The sequence below is a fragment of the Paroedura picta genome, chromosome 1 (assembly GCF_049243985.1).
Source record: "Paroedura picta isolate Pp20150507F chromosome 1, Ppicta_v3.0, whole genome shotgun sequence".
NCBI lineage: Eukaryota > Metazoa > Chordata > Lepidosauria > Squamata > Gekkonidae > Paroedura > Paroedura picta.
The window spans coordinates 45,604,883-45,622,737 of NC_135369.1; the positions used below are offsets into that span (position 1 = coordinate 45,604,883).

The window sequence follows — 17,855 nt, forward strand, 5'->3', positions numbered from 1 at the left end:
TTTCTCTCTTAATGTCAGTACCTGAAGATCTGGAAGCCCAAAGCCTGCCCCTTCCCCTGGAGAAAATCTCATTTGGTGAACGGGTAAAATTGGGGAACTGGGAACCCTCTTTGAATCTCTTTGCTTCTGGATCTCCCACCCATCAGGACATCAGACCATATGATGTAGGATTCACCTAGCAGCTCAGGTCATCCCATTTCCTACATCTACGCAGGAAAAGGGAGCTAAACATAAAGCTCTGGCAAGATCAGAACCCTACATTGGGAAGGCTGGGACAGTCAAGCATACTGAGCAAGCACAGCAATCTTTCGTTAGTTTGTCACTTGCTGGTGCAGCATTCATCTAGACTAGCTATAGTTCTTAGCAAGTGTTCCTAGACCACTTCCTTGCTCTCCAGCCCCGTAACTTGAACCAGCTTATTGACCCCTGGACAGCTCTTATGTTGACTGGTACTCTGGCTGCCAGACCTTTGACAGTCAGTTATCCTAAGTGACCTGGCTGAATTGTGTCTTATTTGGCTGGGAACATAACAACTGCAGTTGTGTCCAAGCAAAGAAGCTTGCTGCTGGATCACAGTGCAGGTCTACCTAATTTATTATTGTGTTGCCAGTGGCACCCAGCCAGATGCCTCAGGATGCTCACAGGAAGGGTATGAAAGCAACTGCTTTCCCCAGCTGTTTTACCCCAGCATCTGGTGTCTGGAGGTATACTGCATCTGGTATACTGGAGGTATATATATCTGAACAACATTCCTGAAGAGTTTAAATACAATTGATTTCCACTACTATGTTAAAGTGAATGGGAACTGGAAAAACTATGGGTTAAATCCAGATATATTATCAAGCAAGAATGCACAAAGACGCTTCCTGTAGCCCCCAAAATTGAAAAGCCTTGATAACTGATGAAACTCTTAAAATTTCTAAAGATAAATACAAAGCAAAGGGTGACAGAAATAGAATCAGAAGTTTAAATACAAAATTCCAGCTACTGGTAAGTAGAACTTGTGTAGAGTAGTGTAAAGAAATAGAATTGTAAAGAAATAGAAGAGAACAACAAAAAAGGAAGAACAAGGGATTTGTTCCACAAAATTCAAGAAATCAAGGGGAAACAAGTTCCCCTGAGGCCTGCTGTAAGATCAACATGAAAACACATTAACTGAATAAGACAAATAAAGACAAGATATATAGAGAAATATGAAAGGTTTACAGATTTCTCTAACAAAAAACTTTGGAAGAAGAAAATACTGTTTTAAAAAGTGAAGTGAAAGCTGCCCTGGGAGCAATTGGGAAAAACATATCACCATGAATAGATGGAATATCAGTGGAGCTACAGAAACCAAATTCAGCAATATTTTAACCAGATTATACCAACAAATAAAGAGCCTCTTGTGGCGCAGAGTGGTAAGGCAGCAGACATGCAGTCTGAAAGCCCTGCCCATGAGGCTGGGAGTTCAATCCCAGCAGCTGGCTCAAGGTTGACTGAACCTTCCATCCTTCCGAGGTCGGTAAAATGAGTACCCAGCTTGCTGGGGGGCAAACGGAAATGACTGGGGAAGGCACTGGCAAACCACCCCGTATTGAGTCTGCCATGAAAATCCTTGAGGGCGTCACCCCAAGGGTCAGACTTGGTGCTTGCACAGGGGATACCTTTACCTTTATACCAACAAATATGGAAATAAAATAATTCTCAGACTGGAAATGCTCAACCTACATTCCAGTGCTGAAAAAAAGATGTCAAGGACTGCAACAATTATTGGACTATTTCATTAATTTCTCACACAAACTGATGCTTAAAATGTACAACAAAGAATGTTATATAAATAGAAAGAGAATCGTTGGATGTTCAATATGAATTCAGAAAAGGAAGAGGCACTAGAGATTGTATTGCAAATTTGTATTGGTTACAAGAGCATACAATATAATTTCAGAAGAAAATCAGTTTGTGTTTCATAGATTAATCAAAGTTTTGCCTGTGTAGATCAGGAAAAGGTAGGGATAGTTTAAAGCAGTGGTCCCCAACCCCCGGTCCGAGGACCGGAGCCGGGCTGTGGATCAATTGGTACCGGGCCGCGGCTCCTCCTCGTCCTCCTCCCAGGCTGCTGCCTCGGGCTGCTCTGCCACTCTGCCGCCGGCTCACCTTTGGTGCTCTCCAGCGGCCGCCATGGCTGGGGCTCCCTCTCGGCGTGGCACTGCGCAGCTGTTGCTGGCAGTGCCCCCCAGCAGGCGGCAGGAAGTCAGGGGCGTCGGCGGGAATGCAAGTGGAGCAGGAGCTCAGGCGGCTGGGACGTCCCTCGGCAAAAGACTCCCCCCCCCCCCCCGGCCTCAGTAAAATTGTCAAGCATTGACCGGTCCCCGGTGATAAAAAGGTTGGGGACCACTGGTTTAAAGAACTGGCTGTGTCACAGCACTTGACTGGTTTCTTTTAATGAATTTGTTTGCCATTAGGTTAAGCATTAGATTATTTTGATGAACAATTTCTACTCTGGATAAGAGGCAATAGTATGAAGAAAATGTTTCCAATTGACAAATGTATCAGAAAAAGGTTTATTTTTATCTCTTCAATCTGGATTAGATTTAGATGAAGACTGGTGAAAGGAATATTAACAATCTGAGATATGCAAATGATACCACCATGAAGGATAAAGCAGAAAGTATCAAAGCAGGATTACAGTCTAACGACAAAAATACAAAAGTAATTACTACTGGGGAGTTACACAATTTATGAAGAAGTTGTTCAAGATTTTTTTATTCCATGGCTTCATCATCAAACAAAAGGGAGACTGCAACTAAGAAATCAGAAGTTTGAGACTGGGAAGGGCAGCCACGAAGGAGATAGAAAAGATCCTTAATAGTCCTGGATCCACCATATACCCCCACAATATATATGTACAGAACATGTTATTGTTTATGTATTTCAGGATTTGTTGTTGTTATGTGCGAAGTCGTGTCCGACCCATCGCGACCCCATGGACAATGATCCTCCAGGCCCTCCTGTCCTCCACCATTCCCCGGAGTCCATTCAAGTTTGCACCTACTGCTTCGGTGACTCCATCCAGCCACCTCATTCTCTGTCGTCCCCTTCTTCTTTTGCCCTCGATCGCTCCCAGCATTAGGCTCTTCTCCAGGGAGTCCTTCCTTCTCATGAGGTGGCCAAAGTATTTGAGTTTCATCTTCAGGATCTGGCCTTCTAAAGAGCAGTCAGGCCTGATCTCCTCTAGGACTGACCGGTTTGTTCGCCTTGCAGTCCAAGGGACTCGCAAGAGTCTTCTCCAGCACCAGAGTTCAAAAGCCTCAATTCTTTGACGCTCGGCCTTCCTTATGGTCCAACTTTCGCAGCCATACATTGCAACTGGGAATACCATAGCCTTGACTAAACGCACTTTGGTTGGCAGTCTCTGCTTTTTAGGATGCTGTCTAGATTTGCCATAGCTTTCCTCCCCAGGAGCAAGCGTCTTTTAATTTCTTTGCTGCAGTCCCCATCTGCAGTGATCTTGGAGCCCAGGAAAATAAAATCTGTCACTATCTCCATTTCTTCCCAATCTATTTGCCATGAATTGAGAGGGCCGGATGCCATGATCTTTGTTTTCTTGATGTTGAGTTTCAAGCCAACTTTTGCACTCTCCTTCACCCGCATCAACAGGCTCTTTAGTTCCTCTTCACTTTCTGCCATTAGAGTGGTATCATCTGCATATCTGAGGTTGTTGATATTTCTCCCTGCAATCTTGATTCTAATTTGTGACTCCTCTAATCCCGCATTTCTCATGATGTGCTCTGCATACAAGTTAAATAGGCAAGGCGACAGTATACAGCCTTGCCGAACTCCTTTCTCAATTTTGAACCAGTTAGTGATTCCATGTTCAGTTCTCACTGTTGCTTCTTGACCTGCATATAAATTTCTCAAGAGACAAATAAGATGCTCTGGTATTCCCATCTATTTAAGAACTTGCCACAATTTGTTGTGCTCCACACAATCAAAGGCTTTAGCATAGTCAATGAAGCAGAAGTAGACGTTCTTCTCGTACTCCCTAGCTTTCTCCATGATCCAGCGTATGTTGGCAATTTGATCTCTAGTTCCTCTGCCTCTTCGAAATCCTGCCTGTACTTCTGGAAGTTCTCGGTCCACATATTGCTGGAGCCTAGCTTGTAGGATTTTGAGCATAACTTTGCTAGCATGAGAAATTAGTGCATTGGTGCGGTAGTTTGAACATTCTTTGGCATTGCCCTTCTTTGGAATTGGAATGTAAACTGACCTTTTCCAATCCTGTGGCCATTGTTGAGTTTTCCAAATTTGCTGGCATATTGAGTGTAGCACTTTTACTGCATCGTCCTTTAAGATTTTGAATAGTTCAACTGGAATACTGTCACCACCACTAGCTTTATTGTTGCTCAGACTTCCTAAGGCCCATTTGACTTCACATTCCAGGATGTCTGGCTCCAGGTCAGTAACTACCCCATTGTGGTCATCAGGGATGTTAAGCATGCTCTTGTATAGTTCTTCTGTATAATTTTGCCACCTTTGTTTAATCTCTTCTGCTTCTGTGAGGTCCCTACCATTTTGGTCCCTTATCATACCCATCTTTGCATGAAACGTTCTCTTCATATCTCCAATTTTCTTGAAAAGATCTCTGGTCCTCCCCATTCTATTGTTTTCTTCTATTTGTTAGCCCTGTTCATTTAAGAAGGCATTCTTATCTCTTCTAGCTTTTCTCTGGAATTCTGCATTCAATTGGGTGTATCTTTCTCTTTCTTCCTTGCCTTTCACTTCCCTTCTCTCCTTAGCTATTTGTAAAGCTTCCTCAGACAGCCATTTTGATTTCTTGCATTTCTTTTTCTTTGGGATGGTTTTAGTTGCTACCTCTTGTACAATGTCGCGAACCTCCGTCCATAGTTCTTCAGGTACTCTGTCTATCAGATCTAATTCCTTAAATCTATTTGTCACCTCTACTGTGTATTCGTTCGGGATATGATTTAGTTCATACCTGAGTGGCCTAGTGGTTTCCCCTACTTTCTTCAATTTAAGCCTAAATTTTGCAACAAGAAGCTCATGATCTGAACCACAATCAGCTCCTGGTCTTGTTTTTATTGACTGGATAGAACTTTTCCATCTTTGGCTGCAGAGCACATAGTCAATCTGATTTCTGTGTTGACCGTCTGGTGATGTCCATGTGTAGAGTCGTCTCTTGGGTTGTTGGAAAAGAGTGTTTGCTATGACCATTATATTCTCTTGACAAAATTCTACCAGCCTGTGCCCTGCTTCATTTTGTACTCCAAGGCCAAACTTGCCTGTTATCCTGGTTATCTTTTGGCTTCCTACTTTAGCATTCCAATCCCCCATGACGATAAGCACATCATTTTTTGGAGTTGCTTCTAGAAGGTGTTGTAGGGCTTCATAGAACTGATCAACTTCATCCTCTTCAGCAGCAGTGGTTGGGGCATAGACCTGGATCACTGTGATGTTGAATGGTTTGCCTTGGATTCGAACTGAGATCATTCTGTCATTTTGGGGATTGTATCCCAAGACTGCTTTTCCTACTCTCTCATTGATTATGAAGGCTACTCCATTTCTTCTGCGAGATTCTTGTCCACAGTAGTATACCTGATGGTCATCTGAATTAAATTCACCCATTCCTGTCCATTTTAGTTCACTGATTCCTAAAATGTCGATGTTCAGTCTTGTCATTTCTTGTTTAACCACGTCCAGCTTGCCTTGATTCATGGATCTGACGTTCCAGGTTCCTATGGAATAAAAATCTTTACAGCATCGGACTGTCTTTTCGCCACCAGTTACTTCCACAACTGAGCGTCCTTTCGGCTTTGGCCCAGTCGCTTCATTCATTCTGGTGCTACTCGTACTAGCCGTCTGCTCATCCCCAGTAGCATATTGGACACCTTCCGACCTGAAGGGCTCATCTTCCGGCGTCATAACGTTTTGCCTTTTGGAACTGTCCATAGAGTTTTCATGGCAAAGATACTGGAGTGGTTTGCCATTTCCTTCTCCAGTGGATCACCTTTTGTCAGAGTTCTCAGCTATGACCTGTCTGTCTTGGATGGCCCTGCACGGTATAGCTCATAGCTTCACTGAACTACGCAAGCCCCCTTGCCACAACAAGGCAGCGATCCTTGAAGGGGGGTATTTCAGGATACTACTGTTTTAAAATTTTCCTGAGGAGACATTCCAATTCTGGGACATTTCCTGTATGCTCCTCCTTCTGTTGTAAAAACAAAATAAAGTTGTATTCCATAATGTCTGTAATATTTGGGAGAAGGCTAAATCTAACAATGCGTTATTGTTAATGTTTGTAATTTTGGTACATGATGTAGCAGGAGATTTGTTAAGGTAATAGCTCCTAGAAATACAGAACATTATTCTACTGCTAACAGTGAACAAAATATTAATGATGGTTGATATTTACCATGCTTATATTTTGCTTAAACTCTCATTCTTAAACAAAGATTACAGTCCTAATACAGAAACTAATTTGCTATGCAACATTTTTACAATTGTTTTTACTCTTGTAGAAAAGAGTAGTCCAGCCTTCTTGCACATACATACATTAGATTTGCAAGTTTTAAAGCCATACAATTATCAGTAATTCCTCTTCCACTATGGGTCTGTGACAATTTGCTGCTATCAAATATTCATCTACCTCCTCCCAGCCAGTGCATGGAGAGAGAGTCTTCTCAAGCCGTTCTTCTTTGGCGTTGTTGGGCTGACTTAATTTGATTCCGAATATGAAATACAGAGGGGGAATTCTCTGAGGTTCAGAGAAAATAGGCTGTTAGCAGAAAAAACGCTCTGCTTATGTAGTGGACCTTTCAGGTCCCCATGTGGCCTGCTGAATTACACTAAACATGATACATGATACATGTAGTGATTGTATTTTAATGTGATACTTATATGTGAAATGCTTTCATGTATAAGCATGGTCCACATAATACACACAAATAAAGCTTCAAGAGCTTTTAAAAGGAAGCTTTTAAAAGGAAGGCCAACCAGTTCCCCTGTTTTGGACAGCTTGTCCACTATTACCAATCTTTCCTTACAAGGCAGCCATAGCAGAGTTTGGGCATGTTTTGTGGTATATACTCAGACCAATAATGAACCCTACCAGCCTAGTTAGTAAGAATGGAGAATGTTCATAGTCCCTACTGCATGAAGAGATTCCATGACTGATTATTCCATGACTAAGTTTGAAACACTCCTCTTGAGAATTTAAAGTTGGATGGAAGTCTAGTCTACACTGAATATAGAATGGTTTTTCTAACTGCCTTTCTAGCTGTTTCTTCATGGTGCAAGAGTTTTCCATTAAGATTTTTTAAAATTAGCACACTCTTAATTGTGTGATTCTTTTACTTTCTTCAGGAGATGGGTCGACATGATGACCTGTGGTCCCTTTTTTACATGTTGGTGGAGTTTGCGGTTGGTCAGCTTCCATGGCGCAAGATCAAAGATAAGGTAGGAAACTCAAAAATAGGAAAACAAAAGCAAAGAAAGACCCATAGCAGCAAATAAATGTACTGAAGCTACTATTGCTTATTTCTAACTCCCTTACCTGTTTTAATTGTCTATTATGCTTAGAGCTCTGTAATACTTAATTCAAATGTCTTTTTTCTCCAGGAGCAAGTTGGAATGATTAAAGAGAAATATGAACATAGAATGCTGTTAAAGCACATGCCTTCTGAGTTCCACCTCTTCCTTGATCACATTGCAAATCTGGATTATTTCACTAAACCAGATTATCAGGTAAAGTCCTTTCTTTAGTAATAGTTTAACATGTCATTGTGGCAGCACCTGGATGGATATCATAAAACACTAGAAAAGGAGAATTCCTAAAGACAGAACCTTACCTGTAGTTTCACTATTCTTTTAATGTTTTTTTCCTTACTCTGTACAGTTGCTGAAATTGCAGCCAAAAAACAGCATGGGAGCTGAGAAGAAGAAAGATTTAATAATCCTTTGGCTCAGCACTTTCCCCACTGAATACCACCTATTAAGCTTGCTTCTTTCAACTATGTTTACCATATGAGGAAATAAACACAGGCGTGTAGGGGAATGGTTAGTTTTTAGTGGGGAAATGACTCAACAGAAAGAGGGTTTATGAAGCCCCTTTTTCCATGCACTGGCTTTTCGGTCTTAAATTGCAACCCCAGCAACTGTGTTATATAAAAACAAAATTATCCATTAAAAGAAACATGGAACTGCATGGAACATAGAGTTAAATCTTTAAAAGGTAAAGGTAAAGGTATCCCCTGTGCAAGCACCGAGTCATGTCTGACCCTTGGAGTGACTCCCTCCAGCGTTTTCATGGCAGACTCAATACGGGGTGGTTTGCCAGTGCCTTCCCCAGTCATTACCGTTTACCCCCCAGCAAGCTGGGTACTCATTTTACCGACCTCGGAAGGATGGAAGGCTGAGTCAACTTTGAGCCGGCTGCTGGGATTGAACTCCCAGCCTCATGGGCAAAGCTTTCAGACGGCTGCCTTACCACTCTGCGCCACAAGAGGCTCTAAATCTTTAGAGACAACTAAAAGAGAAGTCCATAATTTTAGACTCTTGCAAGAAACCAGTAAACCTGGTATGTGAAGGACTAGCTCCCTTGCTTTTAAAAAAATCTCTGAATTGTCCATGAAAATCTCTGAATTGTCCTTTTGTGTTTTTAGTGCTATGTTTATACCAACTCTGCCAAGGTTTGGAGGTATGCTATAGATTCCGGCTGTGTTTGTACTTTGGTGTACATTTTTAATTGCATAGGCCAGGATATTCTTTTAGGACACAGTATTGCTCTTCAAAATCAATAAATAAACTGTCATTCAGTGCATCCTACTCCTGTAAACTGCACTTGGTGTAGCCTGAGCCTTGCTCATCTCCATCTTATTTGCATATCACATAGGAAGAACAGCAAGCAGTGTTATCTGAATGACCCAGATTGCACAAGTGCAGAACCCTGGACAGAAGCTCTGGGTACACCCAGAGATCAAGACTGCTACCAAGCTTGGCAGTATTCAGTGACACTTGCAAAGAACTACTAGTATTGACCCCACTGTCTTCCATCCTATAATTGATGAAAGCCCAAAATGCATAGCGAGGACCTTCAACTTTATTGCTTCATGGGTTTTCCCCCCTTCTAGCTCATCATGACAGTGTTTGAAAACAGCATGAAGGAAAGAGGGATTACTGAGAATGAAGCTTTTGACTGGGAGAAAGCTGGTACTGATATTTTATTATCTACAAGTACTTCCACTCCACCTCAGCAGAATACAAGGCAGACAGCAGCTATGTTTGGGTGAGTGACAGCTCTGAGCCCATAACACAGTGAACATGCTGTGGAATTGAAAGAATCTCACTAGAGGGATTAGTTATTTCTCAGGAACAATTTTTATTTATTCAAATATGTGACTTCTGTTTGAATCCATGGATGTTTCTAAGGACAGATCTTCTGAATGCTGCTTCAGATCCTTTAGAAGAAATGTCATTACAATTCCTCTGTAATCATTTATTATGTAAATGTTTAAGTGGGTGGGTTGTAGGGCATGGTATGAGGATTCTAGATTTCCAGTTTTTGAACTTCTGCATTATGTGTAATCAATAAACAAACTGACTAGATCTATTACTACGATATATTATAATCTTGCCTTGGCTGAATGAGGTAAATCTATTCAGCATGGCAGCTCCCAAGTTATAACCTATTTATGGGTTGGAAAAACTTTCTAAGGTATATTTTGAACTTTGTTGAACATGGAAGTTTTCCTCTTGGAACTCGGGTCAAGTAGGTTCCCAGGAAACAGTTCTCTTGATAGGTTCTTTATCCTAACACAGTCCAAAACAGCTGCTCTACTGCAAAGCGTTCTGTATGCTAATATGGTTTTCATAATATTGGCTGCTCTTTGGTAGGCTCTTTGTGGCACCAACCCTTACTGCACAGTAGAGGCTGTTTTATCTCATGGTTTTGTGCATTGTCTCCTCTTCAGTGTTGTTAATGTCACTCCAGTTCCTGGAGATTTGCTTCGTGAGAACACAGAAGATGTCTTGCAAGGAGAACACTTGAGTGACCAGGAGAATGCTCCCCCGATCCTGTCTGGCCGGCCAGCAGAGAGCTTGGGCCAAGCACCAAACATTGCCTTCAATGAAGGAGAGGTTTGGGAAGAGACAGATGTGAATCGCAACAAACTCAGGATCAGCATTAGCAAAGTAAATCTTTTGGAATGTGCCTTGCCCTCCCCCACAATGCTTTTCCTGGTTTTAACCCTAAGAGGGTCTTCACAATCACAATGGATAATAATGATTAATAATGTAGCATTTCTTACAAAAAAGAGTAATAGAATTGTGGAACTGAAGAGACATCTCTCCCATCTTGGCTTAGCTCAGGTAAAGGTATCCCCTGTGCTAGCACCGGGTCATGTCTGACCCTTGGGGTGACGCCCTCTAGAGTTTTCTTGGCAGACTCAATACGGGGTGGTTTGCCAGTGCCTTCCGCAGTCATTACCGTTTACCCCCCAGCAAGCTGGGTACTCATTTTGCCGACCTCGGAAGGATGGAAGGCTGAGTCAACCTTGAGCCGGCTGCTGGGATTGAACTCACGGGCAGAGCTTCAGACTGCATGTCTGCTACCTTACCACTCTGCGCCACAAGAGGCTCTTATCTTGGCTTAGCCTTTGGCAAAATTCAGGGCATCAAAACTTGATGTCGCTGAGATATGTTCTGTAGAAGATTATTTTTATCTGCCATGCAAGTAACACATTAAGCATAATAGATCTCAGCATGTCTTTGATAAGTAGACTAGAGTTAGGTATTCCATAAACTCTGCATTGCTGCAAATGCAGTGTGTTATGGCTCCAGCAAGGACTATGGTGCATGCTACATTTTAGAAAGTACAGATTTTCTTTGTTGGAAAACTTGTGGTTGTGGGGAGAGTCTGTGGCTTAGCAGAAGCTTCTGCTTTTCGTTCAGAAGGTCCCAGGGTTAGTCCCTGGCATCTTCACTTAAAAGGCAGTAGGTAATGTGAAAGTCCTGAGACCCTAGATCTAGAAAATATTTGCCAGTCTGAGTAGATTTTATTGACCTTCATGGGCCAATAATCTGATTCAGTAAAAGTCAGCTTCAGGTGTATGAATATCTCCTGAGCTTCAGGCACATACTTAGTAATGCTGATTCATGGCAAGCAGGTACGTGTGCCAATGTGTATCCATCATTAAAAAAATACAACTTTTCTGGCATGGAACTAATTTCCATGTTGGAAATGTGTGATTTCAGAAAGGCGTGTGTCTGTCAGTAGCATTTTACTTGCCGATATTAATCAAAGATGACTGAATGTTCTGAAGTCCAATTTTCTAGGTTCTGTTTTTCTTCCTGGGGAAGAGGGAGACTGACTCAAGGTTGTGTTCTTAAACAACAAAAAGTCTGCTTTTGATTGGTCTGTCTGTAAGGGCAGCATAATATTGGAGGAGGTCATGAGCTGCAAGAGGCCCTCTCTTTCCATGGAATTAATCTGTAATCCATGATTCACCTTCCTATGGCTTCATACAATTAAACCAGGCAAGCTAGAGTAAATAATATGTAAATCAGCTTTTAGTTGTGTAGCATATTGTGTCCTTTTATCTAATCCTGGCTCTGTTATGTAAAAAAAAAAAAGTTTGTGCTTTGATTCCACTCACCTCTTCTCATGTGTACATTCTAAGTGTTTGCACAAGGATAAAATTATGAAGGCTCCAACCAATATTCTCTGGTTTTTTTGGTGCTCACTTTTAATTTCCTAATTCATAGGATTGTAACTGTGGTGGTCACTTCCAGATGCATTAAACAAGGCTGGCCAAGACAGTATAATTATGACTGAGTCATCCTGGGTGCATGTCACAGCTTGGTGTAATGGGTAGGAACATGGACTTCTACTCTGGCAAGCCGGGTTTGATTTCATGCTCCCCCACATGCAGTCAGCTGGGTGGCCTTGGGCTTGCCACAGCACTGATAAAGTTGTTCTGACCGAACAGTAATATCAGGGCTCTCTCAGCCTCACCTATCTCACAGGGTTGTGGGGAGAGGAAAGAGAAGGCGACAGTAAGCTGCTTTGAGGCTCCTGGTAGAGAAAAGTGGCATATAAGAACCAACTCTTCTTCATGTATTTCCAAGAACTTTAAAAGCAATTTTGGTGGTTCATAGATAGAGGCTGAGAGCAGGGGTTTAAAAGGACAGAGTCCCTTTAAGCCCCAGCTTTCTGGTTCCCACAAAAGCTGCAAAAACAGCTGAGATCCTACCACTCAGATTTTTCAGGCTATCTTTCTATAGTCTCTTTAAAGTTTAAAGAGAGTGCACAAGAAAGTCTGAAAAACAGCTGAGCATGGGAAGCAGGCTGCTCCTTGTTGCTCGGCTGCATTTGAGCTTTCTATTTAGCTGTTTTTCTAGCTTTTGCAGGGCAACAAACTGGTTCAGTATGCAAATGAACTTTCCGGTTTGGTTCATGCTTAGGCCATGAACTGACATGAACCATGTGTTTCCAGTTTGTGCCCATCCCAAATCTTCAGTTGAGGATGAGTGAGAGCCTGGGTATTAAATAGCTTTTCCAGGCAGCAGTCTATGTCATGTTGTGCAGAGTACTCCATGACACACTTTATTAATTTTTCTTTGTGTTTTTTCTCTTGCACAGACACAGTGTTTGGCAGAAGAAGATCAGAAAAGTGGTGTGTGCCCTAGCTCCCCTGTCAGAGCCCCACCAGACTCTCCTACCACTCAAGGACGCTCCCTGAGGTACCGTCGAGTGAACAGCCCTGAGTCAGAGCGCCTGTCAACTGCCGATGGAAAAGGAGATCAGCACGAAAGAAGGTTTGTTGCTGGTGTCTAGGTTGTTGCTTATATTTCAAAACTTTATGTAAGTAAATGTAAATAAAAATAAGTGTTCACGGCTTACAATGAATAAAAATAATTGTAAGATTACAGTAACTGGAATTTTTGTCATAGGACAGTTCATTCCCATTTTCAGGAACCCATCTGGTTTCTTTGCATCCCAATTGCATACTTGTTTGTATTCTCAGAGTTTTTCTGTTGGCCATGTGTTTGCCAAATACTGTATTTTTGCACATGGGTAAGATTATTTCCATGGTTTGGTTTCAAATATGTCTCAACTAATTAAGTCAACTTATGAATACTGTGCTGGATTCATTTGTTCTTGTCCAGTCAAAATAACCTCAAGAATCAGTGGTTAATGGGTGTGCTGCTTTAATGGATGCTGTAGTTTTTCATATATTTGAGAGTTCTACTCAAGATGATTTCTGAGATCATGGACATATAATTTTGCTACCATCACACAATTGCTGAGTAGGAGAAGTTTCCTACTATTTATTTAATTTATGTATTTATTCAGGAAATTTTTATGCTGCATCTCGAAAAGTACTTCCCAAGGCAGCTTACAAATTATTAAAATACTAGAAAATAAGCCCGCTGTCTCCTTAATACAGCGGGTGCTAGCACAGATGAGATCCTTCCTGGGGCAGCCTGCAGAGTTTCTCGCAGCCCCCCCCACAGGTGAGGGCGGGGATGTGGTGGCCCGGGAGGCTCCGGTAGTGGCTCGGCTGCGTGCTGGACGGGCAGGGCGCGGCCTACCATTGTTGATGACGGCGTAGATCGGGGCCGGAGTGTGCAGAGCAGCGATCGGGGCTGGAGGGTGATGGCTGATGTCCGTAGTCAGCGGGCGGGCGGCAAGCGGCAGCGGCTAGCCCTGCTGCCGCTCTTGGAGCTGTGTGCCTCAGCGGCCCGTGCTGCGTTGGCGGCGGCGGCACTGGCGCATGGGCCGGGGGCAGCCATCCACGGTGGGCGCCCGTCTGTGTGCGGGCCAGCGGGGAGGCCGGGAGAAGGCTTGGGAGAGCCTCGGGGGGCGGGATGGCCTGGCCACCTTCTCCCAGCCGGCGGAGCGGCCTCGCCGCTTCGTAGACGTGACGAGGCCGCTCCGCTGGCTGGGAGAAGGCTCGAGAGAGCCTCGGGTGGGTGGTGGCCCTGCTCCGAGGCCATTTCGCGCCCATTTCATTCCTAAGTGAAATGGGCTTTAGATCTAGTAAAAACATAAAACAATATTAAAAGACAACATTCAAAAATATGTCCAGACCATAAAAGAACAGAAAATATGGAACATCTTAAAATGGACCTTAAACATTTCTCAGACTAAAAAGGCTATACAAATCAAAGAGGGGGCATAGTGATCAAGGCTTATGGAGCAAATCTTAACTGGCAGGTAAGACAGTATAGTAGGAGGTAGTCATTTGTGTACCATGGTCCCAAGCCATTAAGGGCCTTAATGGTAAGTACCAGTACTTTGAATTGCACATGGAAAGAAATAGGCAGTCAAGACAGATTATTTAGCCCTAGTATGACATAGTCCCCTTATGTGACAGTAGATTGCCTTCTGTATTTTGGGCTAACTGAAAGGAGGACCCATGTAGAGCATATTATAGTAATCTCCTTATGTTGAAGGATGCTTGGCATGCCAGGAGAAGTCCCCCACCCCCACGGAATGCAGAGACAAGCCTCTCTGTGCCCCACAGAGGCGATGCCATGGCAAGGGAGCTGGCAGCTCCTCTCCCGATTGGGAGAGGTGCTGCCTGGCTCCTTCAGTTCTCCACCGCCATGGGGTGCAGAGAAAAGCCTCTCTGTGTCCCATAGGGGTGGCATAGGGGCCAGGGAGCCAAGTAGTGCCTCTCCTGATGGGGAGAGATGCTGTCCGACTCCATAAGTTCAGAGAGAAGCCTCTCTGCATCCGCCCAAGCCCCTACCTAGTGCCTGGCGTATTCCTGGACGCACCAGGCTTCCCTTCTAGTAGAAGTACAAAACTGGAACATGTTCATAGTTGAAATGGAATTTGATACACTTGTGCTGAAATGAAGAAAGATTAGGGGGAAATGCTGTATTTGGCAGCTGTAATGAGATTGATAAGAGAAACTAAGGGCTGCACTGTTAGCAAGTGACTTTTAAAAAATCAACAGTTAAAATTGATCTAGCTTAATGTAACCTGCCCTGGAGGCAGTATATAAATATTTTATCTTAAACAAATAAATAAGGTTTGGGTTAATATTCTGGCAAGTCAAAGTTAATTTGAACTCTATTTCCATTTTATTACATAAACCTGAGAAATCGTTAACATTTCAAGAAATCCTTGGCCATAACTTTGATTAACATTTTGGACCGAAATTATCCCTGCTGTGATTTCATACTGTGCTCAAAGTGTCAGTGAAGGTTGTTCATGCATTTCAGAGGACAAAATTAAGAAAAATGCATGGTTGTGCTTTCATAACTGCAATTAATTCCAAATGAAACTCCCTCAGTGGATACTTTTAAACAGAGTGGGGAGAAGTGGTTCCCGAGATTACTAAAAGTCCCTCTGTGATTTCTGTGCCTTCCCACCTCTGTGTTCCATGCCAGGGTAAAGCAGAGTCTAGAAAATCCTAAAACTTTAGCCCACAAACTGGAGCACACATCCCCTAGGGAGTTTTGCATCACTGCACATACCTTGGGATGGAGAGCAGCCTTCCTGCTTAGTTTTCTTCTGACCACTGATCCAATGAAGAGTATGGGCAGAATGATCAAGCAGTTGGCTGATCTGAAGAAAGGTGTTTTAGTATTTACAAGGAGCACATTCTGCTAAAAATGAATCATGTTGTTGTTGCTGTTAGGTGTGAAGTCATGTCCGACCCATCTCGACCCCATGGACCCCATCCTCCAGGCCTTCCTGTCCTCTACCATTCCCCGGAGTCCATTTAAGCTCACACCGACTGCTTCAAAGACTCCATCCAGCCACCTCATTCTCTGTCACCCCCTTCTTCTTTTGCCCTCAATCGCTCCCAGCATTAGGCTCTTCTCCAGGGAGTCCTTTCTTCTCATGAGTTGGCCAAAGTATTTGAGTTTCATCTTCAGGATCTGGCCTTCTAATGGGTAGTCAGAGCTGATCTCCTCTAGGACTGACCGGTTTGTTCGCCTTGCAGTCCAAGGGACTCGCAAGAGTCTTCTCCAGCACCAGAGTTCAAAAGCCTCAATTCTTTGACGCTCAGCCTTCCTTATGGTCCAACTTTCACAGCCATACATTGCAACTGGGAATACCATAGCCTTGACTAGACACAGTTTTGTTGGCAGGGTGACGTCTCTGCTTTTTAGGATGCTGTCTAGATTTGCCATAGCTTTCCTTCCCAGGAGGAAGCGTCTTTCAATTTCTTTGCTGCAGTCCCCATCTGCAGTGATCTTGGAGCCCAGGATAATAAAATCTGTCACTACCTCCATTTCTTCCCCATCTATTTGCCAGGAATTGAGAGGGCCGGATGCCATGATCTTAGTTTTCCTGATGTTGAGTTACAAGCCAATTTTTGCACTCTCCTCCTTCACCGTCATTAAGAGGCTCTTTAGTTTCTTTTCACTTTCTGCCATTAGAATGGTATCATCTGCATATCTGAGGTTGTTGATATTTCTCCCTGCAATCTTAATCCCAATTTGTGACTCATCTAACCCCGCCTTTCTCATGATGTGCTCCCCAATACAAGTTAAATAGGCAAGGTGACAGTATACAGACTTGCTGAACTCCTTTCTCAATACTGAACCAATCAGTGATTCCATGCCTGGTTCTCACTGTTGCTTCTTGACCTGCATATAGGTTTCTCAAGAGACAGATAAGATGCTCTGGTATTCCCATCTCTTTAAGAACTTGCCACAATTTGTTGTGTTCCACACAATCAAAGGCTTTAGCATAGTCAATGAAGCAGAAATAAATGTTCTTCTGGAACTCCCTAGCTTTCTCCATGATCCAGCGTATGTTGGCAATTTGATCTTTAGTTCTGCCTCTTCGAAATCCTGCCTGTACGTCTGGAAGTTCTCGGTCCACATATTGCTGGAGCCTAGTTTGTAGGATTTTGAGCATAACTTTGCTAGCATGAGAAATGAGTGCAATGGTGTGGTAATTTGAACATTCTTTGGTGTTGCCCTTTTTTGGGATTGGAATGTAAACTGACCTTTTCCAATCTTGTGGCCACTGTTTTCCAAATTTGCTGGCATATTGTAGCACTTTTACTGCATCGTCTTTTATGATTTTGAATAGTTCAACTGGAATGCTGTCACCTGCACTAGCTTTATTGTTGCTCAGACTTCCTAAGGCCCATTTGACTTCACATTCCAGGATGTCTGGCTCCAGGTCAGTGACTACCCCCCCGTGGTTATCAGGGATGTTGAGCTTGCTCTTGTATAGTTCTTCTGTATAATTTTGCCACCTTTTAAAAATCTCTTCTGCTTCTGTTAGGTCCCTACCATTTTGGTCCTTTATCATAGCGATCCCCAACCTGTGGGCCACTTTGAGACTCCTTTGGGTAGAGAAAAGTGGCATATAAGAACCCACAATTCTTCTTCTAAGAAAGATTTTGGAACCTAGCAGGGGGTAAGTGCAGGAAACAAGGAAGGAGTTAGGTGGTAGAAATTATATTTGCTGCAATGGGAGCTTTTACCTCCTGAAGAGAATTTAGGCTGATTGTGACTACGGGCTAATCAGGCAAAAATGCTCTTTTATTATGTTGCATATTTCAGGACTATTTCCTGGAATTCAAAAGCAAATTCTGCTCAGTTGATGTCCTGCATTCTCCTACTTAATCATCTGAAGCTTCTTGGTTGGAAGCACCTGGACTAAACAAAGTTTGGTTTGGCTGGCAGCTAAAATCCTTCTACATTAGGACTGATTCCGCATTAGGAATTCGGCCCAGGCCAGAGCTTGTTCGTTCACGGGACTAATGCCCATTTCCAAATGACATTGGTGCTGGCCCAGGGCATTCCTGGCCCTGGTGCATCTCAGGACCTTGGTTGTCCTATGGCAAGGGAACACGGATGCTTCAACGTTTCCTGCCTTG

The 17,855-nt window shown here is 43.1% G+C and overlaps 1 protein-coding gene across 5 annotated transcripts in view; it reads left to right on the top strand.

The window, feature by feature from the left end:
• The window catches only part of TTBK1 (tau tubulin kinase 1), a 131,554-nt gene that overhangs the window by 56,101 nt on the left and 57,598 nt on the right, over window positions 1-17,855 (top strand). For all 5 annotated transcript variants that reach the window (XM_077336848.1, XM_077336839.1, XM_077336854.1 and 2 more), the window contains 5 exons: window positions 7,363-7,455; window positions 7,618-7,743; window positions 9,129-9,283; window positions 9,969-10,188; window positions 12,638-12,813. In XM_077336848.1, the coding sequence (XP_077192963.1) occupies window positions 7,363-7,455; window positions 7,618-7,743; window positions 9,129-9,283; window positions 9,969-10,188; window positions 12,638-12,813 (770 nt within the window). The remainder of the gene's footprint in view (window positions 1-7,362; window positions 7,456-7,617; window positions 7,744-9,128; window positions 9,284-9,968; window positions 10,189-12,637; window positions 12,814-17,855) is intronic.